This window comes from Malaclemys terrapin, chromosome 10, assembly GCF_027887155.1.
Source record: "Malaclemys terrapin pileata isolate rMalTer1 chromosome 10, rMalTer1.hap1, whole genome shotgun sequence".
NCBI lineage: Eukaryota > Metazoa > Chordata > Testudines > Emydidae > Malaclemys > Malaclemys terrapin.
The window spans coordinates 38,001,712-38,025,460 of NC_071514.1; the positions used below are offsets into that span (position 1 = coordinate 38,001,712).

General features: G+C 49.7%; 2 protein-coding genes across 3 annotated transcripts in view; both read left to right on the forward strand.

The window, feature by feature from the left end:
* The first annotated feature begins 1,211 nt into the window (after positions 1–1,211).
* SNUPN (snurportin 1) lies at positions 1,212–14,417 on the forward strand. Of its 2 annotated transcripts, none has more exons than XM_054042399.1 (9): positions 1,212–1,592; positions 4,151–4,316; positions 5,230–5,377; positions 5,971–6,075; positions 6,466–6,562; positions 7,991–8,088; positions 8,296–8,373; positions 9,774–9,854; positions 13,381–14,417. In XM_054042399.1, the coding sequence occupies exons 2-9, from the start codon at positions 4,159–4,161 to the stop codon at positions 13,708–13,710; spliced, it is 1,095 nt and encodes a 364-aa protein (XP_053898374.1). In that variant the 5' UTR covers positions 1,212–1,592; positions 4,151–4,158; the 3' UTR covers positions 13,711–14,417. The 2 variants fall into 2 exon arrangements, with proteins under 2 accessions (XP_053898374.1, XP_053898375.1); XM_054042400.1 differs by lacking the exon at positions 1,212–1,592 and adding an exon at positions 3,106–3,712.
* A 4,846-nt stretch (positions 14,418–19,263) lies between these two features.
* PTPN9 (protein tyrosine phosphatase non-receptor type 9) overlaps positions 19,264–23,749 on the forward strand; it is a 54,562-nt gene continuing 50,076 nt past the window's right edge. The window contains exon 1 of the mRNA XM_054042470.1: positions 19,264–20,199. Within this exon, the coding sequence (XP_053898445.1) occupies positions 20,167–20,199 (33 nt within the window). The 5' untranslated portion in view covers positions 19,264–20,166. The remainder of the gene's footprint in view (positions 20,200–23,749) is intronic.

A 23,749-nucleotide genomic window follows, 5' to 3' on the forward strand; every position in this document is an offset into this window, starting at 1 on the left:
TTTTGAAATTGCCACCCAATTGAAATATCCCACAGCTCTGCTCCTAACAATCCACTTGTCCCACAAGGCCAAAGTGTGCAAACATCCCAACCCAACGCTGCTGTCTTCTACCGGTGTCATTTACACTGTATCTATTTGTGTCTTTATAAAGTCTGCACTGGAAGGCCAGGATTATGTTTGCTGTTTATTTTTCCTACTGCAAAAGAGCATATGTCTGTGGTGCTGTACACATAATAAGGTACAAAAGGGCAAACCGAATCTTGTCTTCTTAATTCAGAACTCCTGTGTGGAGAGGCATGACAGGCCAAATTTGCTTTAATTATGTCTCATTTAACTTGGATATTTATTGTTAATCATTATTATTATTCCACTTTTGTGGAACCTGGGGTATGGGCCAGATCCTGAATATTCTTATGCACATGAGCAGCCTTGAGTCGTCTCACTGACTTCAATGGGAGAACTTGCACAAGCAAAGCTACCCTGGTGATTAAGCATTTGCAGGATGAGGCCCTATAAAATGAACCAGAGATGGGACACATTAAGGATGTCATGGTAAGTATTATTTAGGTCTAGAATAGATCCTGCAAATGCTTTAAGCATAGGTGTAGCAGAATTCTATTTTTTCTTTATAATTTCAACAGGTCATATGTTTATTTTTAAGCATTTTTTTTCAGATTTGTGTCGATTTAAATTTTCACAGTTGCAGATTATGGAACAATGGGCTGGGGTCAGACAATTATCTAATGACAGTAAACGTTGAGATTCAAAAAGAATGCTGTAGAACCCTTAAGACACAAACTGTCAACATCACATGTCAAAATACACAAATTAAAGATCCTTAAACACAAGTTCTCAAGCGCCATTCCCCTCCCTTTGCCTAGCTGCACATTTCCATGATTGTTGATGGAAATATTGTGTTGGCAGTTTGTGGGTGTGCGGTGAACCTGACATCTAGTGATCACAATCTACCCCTTTCCAAGCCTATAAGCTGCACCCTTGGCCTATTCACGCGCTCCAAGGCCCAGCTCCCCAGAGGGATTTAGGTGCTGGAACCAATGGGCATAAGGCGCCTGAGCACCGAGACGGGTTTGCCGGATCGGGGCCTGACACGGCAAGCGCCGTGGGGGCAGGTCCCAGCAGCAGCCGGCCCGATTTGCTACTGACATCCGAGGCTCTTCTTTTTTGCGAGCTCTCGCCACTGCCACCTCCGGGCCGGCGGGAGCAGGTTGCCGGGGGGGCTCCGGCTTGTCTCCTCGGCTAGGCCCGTGCAGCGCACAGCAGCCCCATCGGGGGGGGTGACACGGGCACCCGCAATTCAGCGCCGCCCCCGAGTAATTAGCTGCGGACAACCCGGGGAAGCGGCGGCTCCGTCCCCAGCCCTGTCCGTGCTGGGCCTAATCCGACCCGCCGGCCTCCCTCGGCTCTGGCGCTACAGGCCTAGCAGCGCTGCAGCCTCCCCCGCGGCCCGGCGGAGGCTCCGCAGGCAGCGGGGCGGGGCCAGGAACGCCGGGCAGGAGGCCGCTCGGCCCGGCCGGAACCCGCCTCGGCGGCCTCGTGGCGGCGGCGGCTCGGCTCGGCTGGAGCGCGGCCCGGTGAGCGGAGCTTCGGGCTCGGGCTGGGGCGGCTCGGGCTCTGCTGCTCTGCGTCCGCCCGGCCGGCCCTGTTTCCAGCCCCGCTCCCGTCTGCCACCCCCTGATCCCACCCCGCGTTCCCCACCTCCGCTCTCCTCCTCCCGTCCCTCCATTCCCCGCTACCCACCGCCCTCCTCTGATCCCATTCCTCCTTCCCCTCTCCTCCTCCCGTCCCTCCATTCCCCGCTACCCACCGCCCTCCTCTGATCCCATTCCTCCTTCCCCACCTCCCCTCCCCTCCTCCATTCCCCGCTACCCACCGCCCTCCTCTGATCCCATTCCTCCTTCCCCACCTCCCCTCCCCTCTCCTCCTCCCGTCCCTCCATTCCCCGCTACCCACCGCCCTCCTCTGATCCCATTCCTCCTTCCCCACCTCCGCTCTCCTCCTCCCGTCCCTCCATTCCCCGCTACCCACCGCCCTCCTCTGATCCCATTCCTCCTTCCCCACCTCCCCTCTCCTCCTCCCGTCCCTCCATTCCCCGCTACCCACCGCCCTCCTCTGATCCCATTCCTCCTTCCCCACCTCCCCTCCCGTCCCTCCATTCCCCGCTACCCACCGCCCTCCTCTGATCCCATTCCTCCTTCCCCACCTCCGCTCTCCTCCTCCCGTCCCTCCATTCCCCGCTACCCACCGCCCTCCTCTGATCCCATTCCTCCTTCCCCACCTCCCCTCCCCTCTCCTCCTCCCGTCCCTCCATTCCCCGCTACCCACCGCCCTCCTCTGATCCCATTCCTCCTTCCCCACCTCCCCTCTCCTCCTCCCGTCCCTCCATTCCCCGCTACCCACCGCCCTCCTCTGATCCCATTCCTCCTTCCCCACCTCCCCTCCCCTCTCCTCCTCCCGTCCCTCCATTCCCCGCTACCCACCGCCTTTCTCTGATCCCATCCCTCCTTCCCCACCTCCCCTCCCCTCTCCTCCTCCCGTCCCTCCATTCCCCGCTACCCACCGCCTTTCTCTGATCCCATCTCTCCTTCCCCACCTCCCATCCCTCCATTCCCCGCTACCCACCGCCTTCCTCTGATCCCATTCCTCCTTCCCCACCTCCCATCCCTCCATTCCCCGCTACCCACCGCCTTCCTCTGATCCCATTCCTCCTTCCCCACCTCCCCTCCGCTCTCCTCCTCCCGTCCCTCCATTCCCCGCTACCCACCGCCTTTCTCTGATCCCATTCCTCCTTCCCCACTCCCCTCCCCTCATTCCTCCTTCCCCACCTCCCCTCCCCTCTCCTCCTCCCATCCCTCCGTTCCCTGCTACCCATCTCTCTACCCCCATCCCACCCCTGCTCTCTTCATCCCCATCCCTGCTGGCCCCCATCCTATCCCCTTCATTTTCCTCTCATCCCTCCATTCCCCACTATCCACCCCCCCACCCTGCTCTCCTCCCATCTCTTCACCCCATCCCATTCCCCCTCCTCCCGTCTCACCCCAGTGCTCTCACCTCCCCTTTCCCCCATCCCTCCCCCCCCACTCTCCCTGGCCTGATCCCATTCCCCTACTCTCCTCTGTCCCATCCTTCCATCCCCCTTCTCTCCACCCCCATCCATCTCTTCCTATCCCTCCAATCCCCTCATCCCACCCCTTCTCCCCTCCCACCTCATCCCGCCTTCTCTCCATCCCTCCCCTCCCCTTGCTCCCAACCCTCCACGCCCTCACTCTTCTCCATCCCCTGTTCCCATTTCCCCAACTGCACCACTTTCCTCCCCCATCCTCCTAGCTCCACTACCCCTTTCCATTCCCTACCCCTGTTCCCATTTTCCCCCCTCCTGCTCTCCTCCACTCCCCCTCCCTATTCCCCTTTCCCCCTCCATTCCCCCTGCTCCACTTTTCCCATCATCTCTCCATCCCTCACCTGCATAGAGTCACAGCATGGTCCAGCTTAGTGGGCTGGGCATGAGGACTCCTGGGTTCTGTTCCCAGCTGCACCTCCTGAGCCCACATTTCCAAACTTTCATTGTCCTCCATATTGAAGCACCTAATTAAATGGCCTGGTATCCTGAGGGGCTGAGTACTAAGCATTGTCTCCCACGGAGATCCGTGAGAGCGGCAGGTGCTCAGCACCTCTGAACTCTGCTCACCTTTATGTAGGTACCTAATAGTGTTGGGTTTAACCTTTGTCCCCACAATTTCCTGTGACATGGGAATAGTATTTCCTAACCTCCCTGGACTGGCTGGGAGGATTAATTATATTTGCACACTGCTTTGACAATGTGAAGAGTTAGGTACTATCCTGCCATCCCTCCTGGGCCCCATTACCAGCTCTCCTCTTCCGTCTGCTGCACCCTCTCCATCTGTGTGTTGGGCTCCCCTTCTCTCTGTCTGTCCACCCCCACCTCTGAACCCATTCTGTAATCCTTTCAGCTAGGCTGTAAAACACCATGTTCTTTCCCTCCTCTCCAGCCACCTGTTCTTCTTTCTGTTTCCTCTGGTTGCTGAGGGCCTGGGGAGCCGTCCCAAGCTGCTTAGGCAGGAGGAAATGAACTCTGCCTATCGTTCCACTCGGTTCGCTTTTTCTCTTCCAGGCAGTAAAATGGAGGAGTTGAACCAGGCACTGGCTTCCAGCTTTGCAGTGTCTCAGGACCTAAACAGCACAGCAGCCCCTCACCCCCGACTGGCACAGTACAAGTCCAAGTACAGTTCCTTGGAGCAGGCAGAGAGGAGACGTCGGCTCCTGGAACTTCAGAAATCGTAAGGGTCCCATAACTGATGGCATTTTCCCCTTGGCTGGTAATCCTTTTAGAGCTACTCCAGGGGCTTGTCTCTGTCTGCCCCATAGCTTGTGGGCCAGGCGTTTTATCAATGGTGTTTTGATATGTGGCGGCTACTCACTGTAGGGTCATGTGAGTGTGAAGTACTCTGGCCTTGGTGTGCCTCCAGCATGTACCCATGGGTTGGCATGTTTGAAGGGTGGCACTAGTGCTACCATGTTTAGCTGCTGGGCTTGGAAACGGGGGAAGACTGGTACCAGTGGGTCAGGAACGGTCCCTTGGCACTGCTATGAGAATGTATAGTTACTTAGAATCCACAGAGCTAGACGAATAACTCCACATGGCATGTCCGAGTGTGTAGCCTATATGGTAGTTTGCCTGGAGGGGAGGGGAGAGTATGCATGGGAATCAGAGCAGAAATGGAGAGTGGGGCATCCCTGTGCCGCCTGGGAACGTGCCCTGAAGTGCAGCTTTCAGGATGACCCGCTTGGGTTCCTTATAGCTGTGTCTTTCCAGAATAAGAATGCTCTGTGACAGGATGTGCGATTACAGTGTGTTCTACTCATGCTTTGGGTATGTTAAGGCAGAGGCCAAATGCCTCCAGCACTGAGCTGTGTAGGGGGGATAGACGCCGGAGTTCCGCAACCCACAGTCTGTTGTTAAAGTTAGAAAACAGTTGTTGTTCTGGTATTCTGGCTGGCTCGTGTGCGGATGGTCTCAAAGGGCATAGCTGAGAATCCTCATTGGCTACATGGACCATTCCCTTAACAAGCGCATGTATTCAGCGCCTTGCTCACTGGACCCAGACACAGCATTCCAGCGTGCGTGGGAGGGCGGAAATGGCCATGTCTCCTTTCAAAGAGGGAAATGGATTTCTCTGTTCTCTCCTGCAGTAAGAGATTGGACTATGTGAACCATGCCAGGAGACTGGCAGAGGATGACTGGACTGGAGCTGAGAGGGAGGAGGAAAGTGAAGATGCGGGCAATGAGGATATGGACGTTGACGTGGGCAAGAAGTTGCCAAAGCGCTATGCTAACCAAGTGAGCAGGGATACATAGCACAGGGGAACGATGGGCCTGCTCCTGGGAATGAGCGTGTGCATGTGTCTGTGTAGGAAAGTGCATGCATGGGGTGAGTGTGGTCTGCATGCAGGGGTGAGCACTGTGTACATGCATGCACAGTGCTTATAGGCAACAGGTGAAAGCTCATCTGCATTCAGGGCAGAATTGCAGGGTTGGGGGAGGTGTGTGTGGGTGGATGCCAATCCAATGGTGAAATCATAGTAGGGATAGTACGTAAGATAGAATGAAAGTGTTTCCCAAAGAAGCAACACATTTCCTTACCCCTGTTATAAATCCACTGTTATAAACATTTTAACTGACTCACACCCACGGCTTTTAATTCACTGTGAGACCTTCTGTCATTCCCTATGGGACTGTTCAGTGCTATTAAAAAGAGGTCGGATATCCACGTAAGTGTCCATTTAGATGCATGGGGCTGTGAACTAGAAGTCACCGATGCAGATCTAGGCCTCGTTGGAGAAAGCAGGGCCATTATTTGTGTTTCTTGACCTATAAGTATTTGTTCAGTTCCCAAGTGTCATCATTAACACTGTTGCTATGTAACCCTACAGCTAATGCTTTCTGAGTGGCTGATTGATGTCCCCCCAGATCTGGAACAAGAATGGATCCTGGTGATGTGTCCCATGGGGAAAAGGGCACTGATTGTGGCATCCAGGGTAAGAGATCATAGTGTGTGTCAACCACACAAAGCACAGTAGTGGAACTCTGTATGTGCGCCCATCCGTCCATCCTAATAAAATGAGATGTTAGTCCATGAATTCTGGTTGCTGTCTTCCTGCCAATGCTGCAGAAACCTGCTCTTGCTCCTAGGGGAGTTTTGCTACTATGTCAGTGGAGGTATATCTAAAATCAGTTATGCTGGGGGGCCTGGTTTCAATACAGTGGTTTCCAGATGCTGTTAAAATACATCCCCATCTTGTAAGGTACATGGGATAGGTCTGTGGTTGTAACTGGATCTGTGTTTTAGAGCCTTGAGTACAGTCACACTGCAAGCCACGGGTCTAACAGCGGCAGGGGCAGTTTTGACTTTCTCCATTTCCCTGCAGGGCTCCACTGCAGCTTACACCAAGAGTGGATTTTGTGTCAACAGGTTCCCCTCCCTCTTGCCAGGGGGAAACAGGCGCAATTCGGCAACTGGGAAAGGTAATGATCTGAAGAGGCCTTCAAAATCGGTACGAGAGACCTGGCCTGCTTCTCTGTGTGTATTTAGTCATGGGCTGCCCCAGCAGGACTAGGTTCTCCTTGTGGCTAAAGGGTAATCCAGCCTCCGTGTCTATCTATTTTACATTGTGATGTGAGATGTACGGGGAATATTTTGGGTATTTTTTCACTATTTGAAGATCAGTTTCTCTTGGAGAAGAGTGTTATCAGTTGAATTCAGGCTCACAACTTCCATATCCTTTTCTCTGTGTTAACACAAGTCCTTCTGCACTGGTAGACTGTCTAGTATTCCCATGGGTAAAGTGTGTGTGAGAGCAGGGATGGGCAAACTGCGGGCTGGATCCAGCCCGCCAGCCGTTTAAATCCGGCCTTCAGGCTCCTGCAGGGGAGCAGGGTCTGGGGCTTGCCATGTTCTGGTGCTCCAGCTGGAGAGCAGGGTTTGGGGCTGCTCCCCGCAGCTCCTGGAAGCAGCGGCATGTCCTGGCTCCGCTCAGCATGCTGCCCCCACCCCAAGCGCTGCCCCTGCAGCTCCCATTGGCTGTGAACTGCAGCCATTGGGAGCTGCAGGATGGCGCCTGCAGACCGGACAGCGTGCAAAGCCGCCTGGCCGCGCCTCCACATAGGAGCCGGAGAGGAACATGCCACTGCTTCCCGGAGCCACTTGAGGTAGGAGCCACTTGAGGTAGGCGCCACCCGGAGCCTGGACCCCTGAGCCTCTCCTTGTGTACCAACCCCTTGCCACAGCCCTGATCCCCCTCCGAACTCCAGCCTGGAGCACCCTCCTGCACCCCAAATCCCTCATCCCCAGCCCCACCCCAGAGCCCTCACCCCCCCACCCCACGCCTCAGCCCAGAGCCCTCTCCCCCACCCTGAACTCCTCATTTCTGGCCCCACCTTGGAGCCTCCCCCTCCCCCCCCACCAGAGCCCTCACCCCCTCCCGCACCCCAACCCCAATTTTGTGAGCATTCTTGGCCCACCATACAATTTCTATTCCCAGATGTGGCCCTTGGACCAAAAAGTTTCTACACCCCTTGTGTAGACCCTTAACTTACTCTTTGTAATATATAACAGAATCAATGCAGCTTTGTGTAATAAGAGAGGTTGTGAATGCATGGAAGACTTTTTCAGTGGATCCATAGCTTCCTCTTCACGGTTCGATTCCTCCGCCTAGCAGTCTGCCCTGCATGTTCACTGACTCTAGTCAGCAGATGGTGTCTTTCCTGTGCCCCTCCGAGCTAGGCTGGATTCTATTGCAGTAGCTTCCAAAGCTGGAATGGGAGCGAAGATTGTGTTGGGCAGAGTTCTTCCAGCCCAAGCTGTAGTAAAAGTCCTGATAGTGTCAGAGCTGTAGTATGTAGTCCTGAGTCTGTAGCACTCCATGCATGGATCACCTGTGTTTGTATGTACAGACTACACGATCTTGGACTGTATCTTCAGCGAAGTGAACCAGACGTACTACATCCTTGATGTGATGTGTTGGAGGGGGCATCCTGTTTATGACTGTCAGGTACTGGACCTTTCTTCACCCTAGCCAGTGCATTCAACCCCCCTCCTTACTGAAGGGAGCCTCATTGTGTCGCTTGTTCTCTGAACCATGTCACATATCAGGGATTCAGTGGAATCTGCAGTAGGTGGATGCCGTGAGGCACCATAGTAGACTCCTCAGTGTTTGGGATGGATGATCACTGTCCTGTGTGTCTTCTGCCTTCTCCAGACAGATTTCCGATTCTACTGGCTTCATTCTAAGATACAAGAAGAGGAAGGGCTGGCAGAGAAAAGCAGAATTAATCCAGTAAGTCCTTTGTATCCAGAGCACCAGGAGAGTGTCGGTCTAACTTTCCCATTCAGAATGGGCTATGTTTTGGCATGTTCGTTGGTCTGATCCTCCACATGTCACCACTTGGTCACTGAAATGTTCTTCTGATGAAATGAGATCCCACATTCAGGATGTAAACAAAACATTTAAAAACAATAAACCTGCACTTTCCACCCTAAGTGCTGGAGGAGATCTGGGCTGCAGGGGATTAACTGCCTGCAGTGCCACTTTTAGTCTCCCTGACTGAAATGCAGACGTAAAGGAAAACCAGCAAGGTTTCCCCAGGGACAGCATTAGTGTGCATTTGCTCTCCAAGAGGAATCCTCTTTTAATGTTAGGAGAGAGCCTCACCTGCTCTCAAGAACTTGCTTTCTGTCTGAGGGGTTGAGTTTGAGGCAGAACTAGAGATTCATAAAGTACCAGCCCTTTCTCTACTGAGCTGTGCTGAATGCATGAAATTGAAGGGACTGAGGCTGTGACGAGGCCAGTTTCTGTGCAGTACAGAGTGCCCTCAACTTCCACTGACTCCAATGAGAGATGATAACACATCAGAGGCCCCTGATCACTGAGCTGTTATTTTGAACAGTTGTTCCTGAATACTCTCACTCTTAAAATCCAGGGGCTACTCATGAGTTTAAAGTTAGGCAAGTGCTTAAGCACCTTGTTGAAGGAAGATCTGTTCCCTGTTCTATTAAAGTGGTTACTGCTGCATATGTGAGCCATGGTCTCAAGGGGGTTAACAAAAACTCTGCCAGCCGCTCAGGTCTCTGCTGAGCAAACAGAAACATGGAGCTTGTTCCTACAAACACTTGCTACGAGGTGTAATGCTCACCGCCACGAGTAATTCACTTCAGTAGGGTTTCTCAGTGGCAAGTATTGTACTCAGTAGTAAGTCTTTCTAGGATTGAACCCATAGATTGTAAGCTCTTCAGAGCCTGGACTCTGATTTATATGGTGCCATGCGCCCCTGTGGGGCTATGAAACTCTTAACCGGTAACCAGGCGGAGCTGGTTGTGCAATCAGTGATATGCTCAGAGAGAGCAATTTGGGGCTAAACTCACTGCAGGCGTAAGTGGGCATGTCTCTGATTTCAGTGAATATGCATCTTATGTCTGTGGCGAATTTGTTGATCGACATTCAACAGATGCTACTTGTGCTCATGCTGAAACAGGAGTAACAAAAAGATCATTGGGCTGGTTTTCAGAAGTGGTGGGCACCTGCATCTGCCATTGACTTGAACTGCAGGTAATCGGCACCTCTGAACAATTAAGTCCTGTCGCTTTATCTCCAGAACCCAAAGCTTTGCAACACTCGGTACAATTAGATGGCCAGTGGGAGAGAATGCACTAACTGCTCTAATTCTCTTACTCTTTCAGTTTAAATTTGTGGGCCTGCAGAGTTTCCCCTGCACCCCAGAGAGCCTAGGCAAGGTGCTGGCCATGGACTTTCCCTTTGAGGTAAGAGGGCTTTCTGCCTTCGGTGGAGGGACTGGGAACTTGGGACCATGTTGTGGCTCAGTGACAACAGAGCTGTGTGTTGTATAGGGGCTGGGGGTGGGGGGGGAGTGGCTTTAGGATGTACTGTAAGAAGAGAAGATGCATTTGGGGTAACATGTCTGATTTTACTTGGGAACTGTGGCTTCTGCAGACATGCTGGAAGCCAACTCAGCTGCAACCTGGCTCCCATACAATGGACCAACAGTAAAGGATGGTCTTGTGGTTAAAGCACTAGACTGAGACTCCGGAGACTGCAGTCATTTCCCACCTCTGCCACCGAGACCATGTATGACCTTGGACAAGTCACTTCATTCATCTGCATCTTTTCTCCATCTGTAATCTTGGATAACCATACTTCCCTGCCTCATGTGATGAGGACAGATTCACCTGTGTCGGAGGTGTTTAGATCCTACAGTGATGGGGGGGCCATATATGAACCTAGATAGAAAGGGAGACCACCACTCCTTCTCAATTACCCCAAGCCAAATGCCTCTCTGACTCTCAACTGCATCTCTTGAGCTCTCTAGGCCCATGTAAGCAATTACAACAAATGCAGACTGAAACATACTGAAAAGCAAATGCTAGATTTGCTGGTAACAGTTGATTGTCTGATGCCTTCTTGTTAAGGCAAAGATAGTCATCAGATTTGGCCAGCAAGTCTGAGTCCTCTGAATGGCAGTGCCAGGTCTTGTGCTGGAATTGTACTAAGCAAAGAGCAGAATGCACAGACCATCTATAAAGTCTTTATGATTCTTTAGCCAATAGGCTCTCTTGACTGCCAAAACTTGAAGAATCTGGCAGCCTTAGTGACATTTTTGGCCTGAAAGCTTAATTCTGCTCTAGACATCTCCCCCTGGAAGAGAGCTGTAGAATGTAATCCCACTGAAGGAGGAGTAGAAAGTACCAGGAAGACACTGAAATTCTCAATAGACTCAATTTTCCTCTCTGGATTTATCACTCTCTCATGTATCCCAGTCACAATTTGCCCCCAGATTTCCAGCCGTGAAAGGCTAGCGCATCAACATGCTGGGTCATCAAGCTGACCCTTGTCTAATTTGTCTCTAACTGTAGCTCTGAGTTCTCTTCCTAAGCCAGTACTGACACAGAAATAGGTCACCACACATTCACTAAAGAAAACTGACTGAATGACCATGTTAAATTTCAAAGGGGTAGCCGTGTTAGTCTGGATCTGTAAAAGCAGCAAAGAGTCCTGTGGCACCTTATAGACTAACAGACGTATTGGAGCATGAGCTTTCGTGGGTGAATACCATGTTACATGCATCTGAAGAAGTGGGTATTCACCCACGAAGGCTCATGCTACAATACGTCTGTTAGTCTATAAGGTGCCACAGGACTCTTTGCTGCATGTTAAATTTGCCACCAGAGGGAGCTCATGAAGTCCCTGTAATGTAGCATGGATACCACCCGTGGGACAAAAAGAATTAAAATTTGCAGGCTACAGGTGGACCAAGTCTTGCTTATGGACTGCATCCTATGAAAACCAAATGAATTTGCATGTTTGGCTGCGTCAAGAAAGCAAAGGTGAATTTTCCCCATTTGTTAATTCTGGAGGGACTTATAGCATTCATGCTATTCAAATGATTTCTTGCATGTGATGGCAGTGAGTTTAGCCAAATTTTTCAAACCTCGGTCCCTAAAGTGAAGTTTCTGACTCCAAATTTAGGACCTGATCGAAAGCCCAGTGAGGTCAGTGGGAGTCTTTCTGTTGATTTTCAGTGGGCTTTCGATCAGTCCACTGGCCTCTTAAATAAAAGTGATTTATGAGTCTGTATTTCAGAGATGCTGAGCCTGCACAAATCTGATGGAAGTAATTGGAAATCCTATGGAAGTCAATTGGAGCTGCAGGAGCTCGGCTCTTTGGAAAATCATAAGCCTCTTTTACTTAGGTATCAAAGTCTGAGCTTAACTTGAGGCACTCAAGTTTGAAAGTGTTGGCCACAAAAAAATAAAATCCCTCCATCCCAATTTCCCATCAAGTTCAGTCCTGTGCAAACAGTAACATTAACCCTCGTTCTGAATTGGCTGGCGTCAGGACAGTGATTCAGTGTAGAGACAGACAGCAAATTAAATTGGCTGGAATGAAAATAGAAACTGAAATAATTTACAGAAAATACTCTTTAGAGGACATGACTTATCTCGATCGATCTATCTGATTCTTGGCCCAGCTTCTTGGGACTCTCCCCATGTGCTGAAATAAAAGGAATGCAATTGAAGGCGCTTCCATGGATCTCTACCTAACAGAGTCCCAAAGTTACAAAGACTCTCTCCTGCTTTGGATGGCTAGTATGGCCTCTTATTAACAGCATGCTGTGCGTTACCTGGAACGTATTACATGTGTCTGCATGGCAGAGTGTGGTCACGTCAGGAGCTCTCTTTTTCTGAGTCATCCCTTACTTCCCCCATGTGGGGGTTTGCATTCAGAATATTCAGGGATCATGCCCGAGCAGAATATGAATCTCATTGCTTTGGTTCATGTTCAGTTAACACAGAAGTCCCCTGTCCATGGGATTTTTCTGCCAGAGCCTTACAGTGATCGATAACCAAGTAACCCTCTCTCTTCCCCAGTTACTCTGCACAGTCAGCCTCTTTGCTCACATGCAAATTGCTTTTTAGAGCTCACTTGGCTTTGCTAAAAGGAGCCCCCCCGCCCAGACATTAAGAAATCCCAAGGTAAGGTGTAATCTGACCAAGTGCACCTATGGGAATCAGTGGAAGGGATAATCGAAAATCCTTAGTGTGCTGGGTAATTCTAAATGGAAAAGAGGCTAATAGGTAACATCAGCCAGCTTCAGTGCTTGAATTGCAGTGGTAGCAAAAGGCTAAGGGCCTGATCCTTCAAGTACAGAGGGCCCTTGACTGCCATTGATTTGGGTGGGAGATAAGGACACTCATTACCTCCTGAGATTCATTAAGAATTTATTGAGCATGAGGAAGCTGACAGAACAGGAGCAGTAGACTGATCAGGGCTGCTTGGCATCTCTGCCTCTGACTAATCACTTCCAAGATGTCCTATTATTTTAATAATTATAATAAAAAAAAACCACTGAGCTGTTCTTTCTGTAAGGCTGCTTTATTAAAAATCAGCCTGAGTTTCTTCAGTGCAGGAGCACAGCAACCAAACACTGATATTTGCTGATCAACTGACGCTAGCCTAACCATTTGTTGTGTGTTTTTAATGATCTGATGGACGTGACCCATTCAGCATTTAATTGTATTCCTATCGAAAGGCGCGCTTGGAACTCTTGGGTTTCCACTTTACTCTTCCTTGGTTTATCTCATTGTCTGAAATAATCAAATAAAATGTCTGATTGTTTTAGCTTGAAAGTGAAAAGAGATCAGTAAAGCTGGGAAGCATCAAAGTCAAATGTATTTGCTTTCAGATCTCTCTGTGCACACTTACACCTGAAATACCTCTGTCCCCTGATGTAAATGCTGCCCATTCCATCTCTCTCTCTGCCTCTTACAGATAGATGGGCTCCTCTTCTACCACAAACAAACCCACTACAGCCCTGGCAGCACCCCACTGGTGGGCTGGCTCCGACCCTACATGGTATCAGACATCCTTGGGATGACTGTGCCAGCTAATCCGCTAACTACCAAACCAGACTACGCCGGGCACCAGCTCCAGCAGATCATTGAGCATAAGAAGAGTAAAAAGCTGGCAGGAGAGGAGGGATGCTTGAGCTCCAAGGAGGTGGCTGAGAACGGACGTTATGAGTTGGAACACTTGTCTACACCTCGTCCGGCAGAATCTCCCAACAGCCAAGTTGAGACAGCAAGCCACATGGAGAGCTAGACTACTGTAATGGGATGGTTTTATTGAGAGGGTGAGGGGCTACAGTGCAGCCTTCTTGTTTTCCATTATTGCTCATACTGGCTGGGAGGAGGATAATGATCATTGGATGGCTCTGTTTTAAGTGCCTTTAAGAGAAATAGGTCAGCTTTAACACAGTTTTTGCAAGGACTGTCACTTCTGTGGAGATGCTAAGGATTAGTCTTACCTGCTGAGGAAATCTGCTCTTGGGATTGCAGCCTGTACCAAACTGCATGGTTATTCATTTAGAACCTGATCCTGTTCCTATTGAAATCCATGGCAAAACTCCATTCTCAGAGCAGGATTCAGACACTTCTTTGTAAACTGAACACCAAATACCAGGCCTCAGACAAACCTTATTAGGCTGAAAATCTGGGGCATTTCCACCTCCAATCCAGTGGTTTGCACTTAATACCCTTTCGAAGAAAGTTTTGTGGTCAGTCTGATTCTAGTTTCAGAGGGTTGCACTATAAGCCTAAAATCTGAAGGCTGTGTTCGACACCCACATGTTACTGAGAAACAGACTTTCCTTGCATCAGAACAGGCCCCTGTATCGAAAAATGGCCATGTGCAAAAAGAACTCAGCATAATTTTATTCTCTGACCCTTTTTGCAATAGGGGAAATGCCCAAGTCATGTTGAATCTTTGTGGTTGAATGTGCAGAATAAAATGTTTCACAGAAATATTAACTCTTCAGTCTCTCTTACCAGTTATCTAAATGATAATCCAAAATTGGTTATCTTTGGATCAGGCACTTTATAGCACTAACTGAAACCAGGAAAATGTTATGTATGGTTGAGTTTCACAACTTAACAACGCACCTTCGTCCTTATCTCATGCTCTCCCTGCTATTTCAATCCTAGCCCTCTCTTGTATACAGATTTTCAACTGCATTTATATGTACCAGGAAGTGTCTACACTACAAACAGTACAGCAGTGCCACTGTTGTGTGGGCACTTGGTACTGCAACAGGAGGGTGTTGTCTGTCGCTATATTAAACCAATCTCCTCGAGAGGCAGCAGCTAGGTTGTTGGAAGAATTCTTCCATCAACCCGACTGCTCTACGGTAAGGGTTAAGTCAACATAACTACATCACACAGGGTGTGAAATTTTTCACAGCCCTGAGCTATGGAGCTAGGTGATCTAATTTTTAGGTAGACCAGGCCCTAGTTTTATGATTAAAATGAGTATCTGCTAGGATGAGACCACCAAACTCAACTGACTGGTTACCCAAACTAGGTTTTCACTGGCGATAAAAGGCCAGTATGTTAACCCACAGGCTTGAACTCTTTATTACGTTATATAGACAGCAAATGAGTTATGGTTCCAGCCAACCCACTCAAGTTAAGAGGTGGATGAAAATTCATACTATAAATACTACTGCAGGTGATGTACCTGATTCTCCATGATAGCTCTGCTTGATTATGAAGAGAAATCGTATTATGTAGAGTAGGTGATGAGCACCCTGATACCAGAAATGATTCTTTGTGTAGACAGTAGATCCATTTATATACTCTTCCCCCCCCTCCACCCCCATTTTCCCCAGAAAATGCTGGCTTCTGTGCCAGTGTGGGTGGCTTGTAGTGCTTTGATTGTACAGCTGATATTGATAATACAAGTGGGCAGCAGGAACTGTAATAACTATACTGAAAACTCAGCATGGAAGAGACTGTTGGCCTATTATTCCCCCTTCATTCACACACACATAGGAAATCACGCCCTGGATGTGTGAATGAATTTGGTTGTTAACACTTGGCTTGAATATGCTACAGGCTTCTTCAAACTGCTGTTTATTGTTAGTGTGAAACAGCTCTTGGGGTGGGAAGTCTGTACTATTCCCCCGCCACACACACACACACACACCTCTTCCCTGCACAGTGAGGGATGGAGAATGTATGTGAGGTAGTAAGTGTCCTAAGACCTGCTGTAGCCTAAACCAGTGACAGGCTCTGCTTGTAAAAAAATGAATAATACTGCTGTTGCTCTCTGTGAATCTCAGATTCTGATGGCAAAACTCATCTGGTTGATTGAAATTGGTGCAAGAGGCACACTGGACGCATAGGCCCCTAATCAGGGTGTTTTTCAGATGCAATAAAGTGCTAATTTATTTAATCATCCAGGAATCCAAATCTAAGGCTAAGCATCCCTGGCCGCTTGCTTTGGGAAAGGGAAAGCTGCAGCTCCAGTTACTAACTTATATGCTGTCCTTCACAGAGCTTTCCAAGGTCCTCCAGCAAAGGGGAGTCATCGGTATAAAGTACAATAGGAGGAAAAAGGCTTTTTCTCTGACAGCTTCAGTTTTCCCCTTCTGACTGTATATGTTGTAAAGGATCCCTTGCAGATAGTGCTGCATAGTTCTGCTTTAAAAATATTAGCAGGCTCCAGGAGTAAATCTTTACATTACAATTAACTCTGAAAATGAAAGAGTGTGTTTGGGGAGAAGGTGTTAAACAAAAGTTGCTGGCTGCAAAGCATTCTGTTTCCATAACTCAGCTGGTGGGTGTGATGCTGATAGCAGAGCGCGCTCCACCCTGCTCCAGGTGGAACAAGCAGCTGCCTCCGCTCCTTGTACCTGCACATGGCAATGTAAAAAGAAGAACAGGAGTACTTGTGGCACCTTAGAGACTAACAAATTTATTAGAGCATAAGCTTTCGTGGACTACAGCCCACTTCTATGGCAATGTAAGTTACTGCCAGGTGCAACAGGAACCTGCTGAGGCAGCAACAAGGAGATAGCTGGGCAAGTGGGGAGAGCCCAGTGTAGCAGAGCTAGCCAAAGTGTGGCCTGTGGGTTTCTAGAGGTGTGCTCATCTTTAGTGTGGAGATGTGGCCTACAATCAAGCCCCAGCTCAGAGCACTGTAAGCTGGCAGGATCTTCAGCCTCCACGGGCCTCACTTCCATGAAAAAGATGGAGATAGCTGCCGTGTGCTCCATTTTCCTGCAAGTTAAATACAAGCCCTCCAGCTGCCGGCAAGTTGCCAGGGCAGCCCTTGTCAGCTGAACAAAATGTCCACCCCTGCCACAGCCACTGAGGCCAGTTGGGGTATAGCTTTCTGAGCAAGCCCTGTTGCAGTACCCAGACGTGCCCCCAGAGGCAGTGTGCAGCAACTAGCATGAAAAGTGCTCTGAATCAAAGCTCTGAAGGCATTTTTAAAAATCCCTTTAGCACCTGGCTGTCCCACACCCCACTAGCAGCAGCTGCTGTTCAGCTATTTAAGTAGAACTACCTACCCAGACTTTTAAATGCCTGTTGCTGAGGTGGAGGTAGATCTAGTTAATGGGTTTGGGGAAGTGGTGACCACCCTCCCTTTCCTTGGAAATGGGACCTGAAACTTGTTTGTCGTGACGTGGTGAAATGGTACGGAAAAAAATTGCAACCGCTGATCTAGTTCATTACTGGTCTTGTTCCTCTACAAGGGAATCCATCATCTATCATTCTAGATATGAATATTGTGCATATCAGTGTAATAACTTACACAGTGTAAGTGAACTGGAGAGGAGGATTTTTGCTTCTTTCCATCAATCGCTAAGCCAGTGAGAAATTTAGTAGGTAAATATTTATTTTTATTTCATATATAATAACAGTGACCACTTCCCATCAGAACATGCTACAATGAGGAGGAGTGGCTGATCTCTTTGACCACTGCTTGTTATGGATCCTGATATGTCAGGCAATTGACAAAGTGTGTCACATTGACCCCAAAGTGCAAGTGCCAGAGAGGTCAGTACAATATACAGCACAAAATCACCATTAAGGGCCATTGGTAGGCAAGGTACTATACACTTAGAAGACTAGGCCCCTGCTCTGAAAAGATGAACATCTACGACTGATATTATTTACTTGTACTGCTGTAGCTCCCAGGAGTCCTAGTCGTGGACTAGAACTCCATTGCGCTAGGTGCTGTACAAACACAGAGCAAAAAGATGGTCCCTGCCCCAAAATGTTTACAATGTAAGTAAAGACAATAAATTACAATGTCCTGTGGTAGACAGGAAAGGGGAAGAGATAAATGTAAACAATGGGAAAGAACTAAAGCTAAGCTCTTGTAAACGCAATACTTTTCAAGGACAATATAGTCTATCTATCTGCATTGCCTTTATAATGGCCAGATGCAAGAGTGGAAGTTGATAAGAGTGGATTAGGGGAAGCTCTCTGATGTCTGGTGAGGGATGATCCTGTAGGGATGTGGGGTGACACAGATCTTGGAGTCTGGGCCATGTCAGATCTTGGACTGCAATAGTCCACCCTAATCATATCTTTGTGACTGTATTGGAGTGCTCAAGCAAGGCATTCGAAAAAAGAAGCAAGTACATTCTGGAAGAAAATTTGGACATGAGGAAAACAGAAGGGGAGATTTACTTTGAAAACCGTAGTTAAATCCAGATCGGATTACAGGAAACAGCCACAAAACAGGCATCTGAAGTTGAGATCAAATGAGCTAGCTCTTTGGGCCCAGCATGAATTTTCCCTGATCAGCAGTTCTTTAGTTTCTCCTGACCTTCCGCTCTTTCCTCCTCAAAAGGCACTTTTTCACATCTGTTCAGCTCCAGGGGAGGTAGGAAAGATGGGAGCTCTAGTGTAGATAAGGTAGCAGCAACCGCTGCCATTTTAACCACCATGTCATATAGACTTGTTCTGGCTTAGCCAAAATGGTAGTTAAAACACCAGTGTTTTTTACCCCACGCTAGTGCTCCCAGGGCTGCTACCATAGATAGAGCAGCACTGGCAGGAATAAGAGTGGGGATTTTTTTTTTTTTTTTTTTTAACAGAGAAGGGCAAGGAGGCCTTTTAACCCTACGCCATTCACCTCCACACCCATGGGACTTACTTGAAGAAAGCATCCATAATTGTAAGACATGCTAAATTTCCCCCACTCAGTTACACTGTCTTTTGTTCTCTTTGCTATTGATCTGAGCACCTTTTGTAATTCCCTTCCACCCTCCTTTGACTGCATGTTGTTTGTTTGTGTCCCGATCCTGCCACTGGATCCCAGCAGGCAGACTGTACCACCAGTGATCTGCAGGGGCACAGGAGCCCCACCTGCATTAACCTGATTGCTGGATCCAGGCCTTAGATTGTGTGGGCTAGTTCTTGCAAACGGCTGTGCCCATAGTGTGCCAGGCACTTTACAAACATATAAGAGAACAAAGGTCTTTTGGGGGCAAGTATGCTGTTTTCTGATCTAGCTATGATGTGCTTGGTAGACTAGAGGTGCTATGGAAAGAATTTACACCTCAACTGGGTCACTTATAGACAAGGAAGGGGAGATTCTTGATCTAAGGGACTGTTCACAGGTATGCAGAAGTTCTCTTGCAACAGGGTGACTTCTAATATCCTCTGTTGTATGAATCTCTTTCTCCCTCCCTTCCCTAGATTCCTCTTTCTGTTCCTTTTTTGACCCCTCCCTTTATCTCCCTTGCCCCAATGGATAGTTTCCTGTTTCTCTCGCCTTCCTTTGGACGAGTGCCTCTCTTCCTTCCCCCTCCCCTCTCTGCTATGCAGATCTCCCTCCTTCCCTCCCTCCCTCCTTCCCTTAGATTCCTCTCCCTGGCTGTCCTCTGCTGCTATTTGTGAATGAGACTCAGTTTCTGAATGGAGTAGCTGGGGGCTCTGGCTGGCTCATCAGGGGGAAGCAGTATTGGCCATGAGAAGGAGAGGGGGACGGGTTGTCTTTGCTTCCTTCCTCCCTCTCTGCTGCTTTTGAGGAATAAGGACTGCGAGACAGACAAGCGAGAGATGGAGGCTGCGGGAAGGAGATTCATTTTCTAAAAGGAAAATACAAATGAAGAGAGGGAATTGATCGTCTCATGCTAACTATATTCAGGAAGCAACAGCAGGGGGATCTTGCAAAGGCAGAGAAGAAAAGCCCAGGCGGATTGAGCCACAGTGTGGAGAGATTGCAAGCAGATCTTGTGGGGGGAATGAAACTTCCAGAGCAGCTGGTTTTTTTACCCCCTCCTTGTGTGTGCAATTTTCTGTAACCTGCAAAAGATTTAATGAAACCGAGGAAGAACTAAAAGAGCCCGACGTTTGCAAAGAAACCAAAAGAATCGTTGCAATTTAAGAGGAGACAAAACTGAACTTTAATTTATTTTTTCTTTCAAGTTGCATCAGCTTTTCGGGGGAAGGGATCACTGCATTAACCTTTCCCCCTCCAAGTGTGTGGCTAATCTGCAAGAGAGACTAATGGGTGCTCCCTGGGACCTCAGGAGCAGCGTCCCTAGTTGAGCGGGGTACTTGAGGGGCCCCTGGCTGGGAGGGAGGGAGGCCAGCTGCCCCCTCCGGGGTGTTGGCTGGGGAAAAAGGGGCCGGTTTGCTGCTTTTGAGTCAGGCTGGTCGGTGTTTGAAAGCCCTGGCTTAAAAACTCCGAAGAAACAAGCAGCAGCAGCCGCCTCCTCCTCAGCAGTTTTCAAGCAGGAGGAGCTGCGGCAGCAGGATGGCCGCAGAGCTGAGCCCGGAGGAGGAGCAGGTAAAGCCGTACCCCACACCGGGCGCCCCAAAGCAGGGCGGGCAGGGGGTGGGCGCGCGCAGATCCGAACTGAGGGCTCCCGGGGGGGACGGGGCTTGTGGAATCAGGAAAGTGGGGGACACATACTGCTCCCCATCCCTCCAGTGTTTTCCCTCTGAGCTCTGTGGAGATGGGGTGGTTGCGGGAGGCAGGGGACTGGTGTCTCGAGGGGCTGGATCAGTGCCCCCGATGCCCCCCACGTTCGCTACAGCCTCTTTATTCTTCCCCCGCCTTGAACTGGGGGAGCTCCCCAGTCCCTCCGATTGGGAAAGGGTCGTGGTAGGGGGACCCCCATAGCCTGGTCTCCTCCTCCCTTCTGGGGGGGCTGGTTACCTTCTGACGGCCCCGGGGCTCTCTCCCCTAGGGGTATTATCCCCTCCATGGGAAGCAATGGGGGGATCACCCCGATTTGGGGCCGGGGGCTCCAGGGTGCGCGGGGGCGGGGAGGAGGCGGCGCGGGGATGGGCTGGGGGAGCCGCGGCCTAGTCCCCGGCCTGGCGGCTGGGTCCCATGGGGGACCCCCAGCGCCCTCACCGCATAGGGCTCCCGCAGGGGCGCCGCCCCGCCCCTGGACGAGCAGCGCGGGGGGAGGAGTTGGGGGGGAGACCCCTTGTTCCGGAGACAGCCGCCGCCCAGGGGCCCGAAAGGCAAAAACAATCTGGGCCATCCGCAATCCCCAATAGCCCCCCAGGTCCCCCGTGTGCATGGGGTGTGTAGGAGGGCGATGGGGGGCCAGCCCCCCAGCAGGGGCTGCTGTAGTAGGACTCAACCCCCAGCCAGATGTGAGGGCCTCAGTGTCGGACCCGGCGGAGGAGGGCAGGCCTGGGGTGTCCCTGGGGTCTCCAATCTGTGCCCCTTTCCATCTTTTATCACCCCCCCACCCCAAATCACCCCGGCCCTTTTTATTTTTTTGAGTGGGGGCGGGGATGTGAAACTGAAAATTATGTAGAGAAGTTCCCTCCTCCTTCCCGTAATGTTTTAGGGAATGGGGCGGGCGGGCGAGAAAAGTCTCAACTCTTCCCCCAGGCCGTGTGTCCCCAGCTGCTCCAGGGGCTGCTGCTCAGTAGGATCTGCCTCCTGTCCCCGTCAGCTCCCGAGAGATCCCACAGGGCAGCTTGTGCTCAGGGAAGCTGCGTCTCCTTCCTGGACGGACCTGCCTCAGTGTGTGACCTTGGGAGGGAGTGGCTCTGTGACTGTGTCTTTGTGCCTCAGTTTCCTCCAGTGTAAAATGGGGCTGTCCACCTCGCCAGGTGTGCTGGGAGCCTTACTGGATATTTGTGATGTGCTGTCCTCCTCCCCATCTTCCCACCCCCAAGCAAATATGCTGTGGCAGTGGTATGAGGTGATGACTGGGATTATTGCCTCACCCATTTTAAACTGGGACCACCCCCTTTTCCTGTTTTGCCCTCTTCACTTCACTCTCTCCAAGGCTGGATTTAAGATTTTATGCTTCCCACGCCCCATTCCTCCCCCTGACGTTTGTATCTTCCTGTCACTGGGTTGCGTCACTGCAGGAGGATGTTGCATACTTATAAATATAGGGACTGTGCTGTGAATTTTATGGGGGAGTGTTAACCTCATCCTGGTTATGGGGGGAAGGTGGGTATGGGTCGTGCTGCTGATTCAAGCCAGCTCTGATTTTCCCATGCTCCTGTGCTCTTTAAAGATGAGAACTCTTATAGTCTGTATCTTTAACACTTCTATGTCCACAGCTTCCACCTCCTGCGCCTGGCTCTCTCCCCTTCCCCAACCTCATTGTTCCCACTCTTCGCTGCTACCACTGTGGACTCACAGCAGCTCCTTTTTCTGCCCAAGCTTAGACCAGTGTCCTCTGAGCAGTCCAGAGTGGTCCTCAATCCAGCCAAGAAAATATCTCTATCTGGTATTCCTGGGAGTGGGGGAAGGGAAATGCAGCTTCCATCATAGATGTATAGATCAGATATGCTTGGTTTGGAGCTGTATAAAATCCGGGGCTCTGCCAGGTTCTGGTTTCAGTGGAAAATAAAGCCTGGTGCCCTGCACTTGCAGTGAGCTCCAGGCAGGCAAGTAGCCCCACTGCGCTGAGAGCCCCATTGAAGTCAAGGGCATGGGTCCTCATGGGCATTCATTATGGGACCGCTGGTCATTACTACGTGAAGTCAGCCTCAGCAACTGGCTTCTGTATGAGATCGGAGTGAAACACGATAGCTAGGTTTTAAACAGTGGGGAAAGAGGGCCTGGATTAAAAAAAAAAGATATACTTTGCTTTATATTTTCAAAGTGTCTTTAATAAATCAATCCTCAGACCACCCCTGTGAAGTAGGAATTGTAATCACCATTTTACAGCTAAGGAAACTGAGCCACAGATGGTTTGAGTGACTTGGCTCAAGGCCGCAGGAATCAGTATAAGAGCTGGAACTCCACAGTTCCTAGCTCCTAGCCGTGTGCACTCACCACAACTTTCTTTCTCCTTGAGAGATGAGAGATTTGTAGGAATGAAATCTAAAGTGAGGTTAATCAGATCCCATGCAGGTTGTTCCTGCAGGGGAATTAATTCCCCTTGTCACATCATTGCACAACTCGTCCGGGGCATTCCTTTTTTTTTTTTTTGGTCGTCTTCTGAATCCTTAATTAGTGCCTCCTGTCTCAGACAGGGTGCCAGATTTGAAAGACCAGTGCTCCAATCTGATATGGCAGATCTTTTGTTCATAGATTCATGATTCTAAGGCCAGAAGAGATCATCTAATGTGAGCTTGTGTATAATGTTTTCACCCCTCAGCTCACAGAGAGCCGAGAAGCTAATACAGGCCAGAGAACTTCCCCAAAATAAATCCTAGAAGAGCATCTCTTTCAGAAAAAACATCCAGTCTTAATTTAAAAATGATCAGTGATGGAGAATCCACCCTGACCCTTGGTAAATTGTGCCAATGGTTAATTACCATCATGTCTTACTCCTCCACTGTCTCTGAGTTCCTGGCTGGTTCATCACCTGTCTAAACTTGATATTCTCTTAAAATATCATGAACTGCTCTACAAATCAAGATGATTCTTGGGTTATTCTCTGTAAAGAAACTGAACTTGATCCTGTGTAAATCAAGGCTTCACATTAAACCTGATGTAGATTTCTTTTTGTTAACATCAAACTCTACTGTTGTGGAGGAAGCCTGGTTTACACTGAGGGCTGGTCCACACTAAGCCCCCGGTTCGAACTAAGATACGCAACTTCAGCTACGTGAATAACATAGCTGAAGTCGAAGTATCTTCGTTCGAACTTAAAGGTACTTACCGCGGGTCCAGACGCGGCAGGCAGGCTCCCCCGTCGACTCCGCCTATTCCTTTCACGGAGCAGGATTACCGGCGTCAACGGCAAGCACTTCCAGGATCGATTGCTTGCCGCCGAACCAGCGGGTAAGTATAGACGTACCCTGAGAGTCACGGGTAAACTCCTTTATCCCAATCTCTCCAGTGTTACCAGATTTGCCCGTTGCTTTGGGATATGCTCATTTATTAGGGTTACTCTTCTGTGGAGGGG

Excerpts from the sequence above, each read along its gene's own strand:
- SNUPN (XM_054042399.1), top strand. The coding sequence starts at position 4,159 with ATGGAGGAGTTGAACCAGGCACTGGCTTCCAGCTTTGCAGTGTCTCAG. Across the intron at positions 6,563-7,990 it reads CAATTCGGCAACTGGGAAAG|ACTACACGATCTTGGACTGT; the intron begins GTAATGATCTGA and ends TTGTATGTACAG. Across the intron at positions 9,855-13,380 it reads CCATGGACTTTCCCTTTGAG|ATAGATGGGCTCCTCTTCTA; the intron begins GTAAGAGGGCTT and ends TGCCTCTTACAG.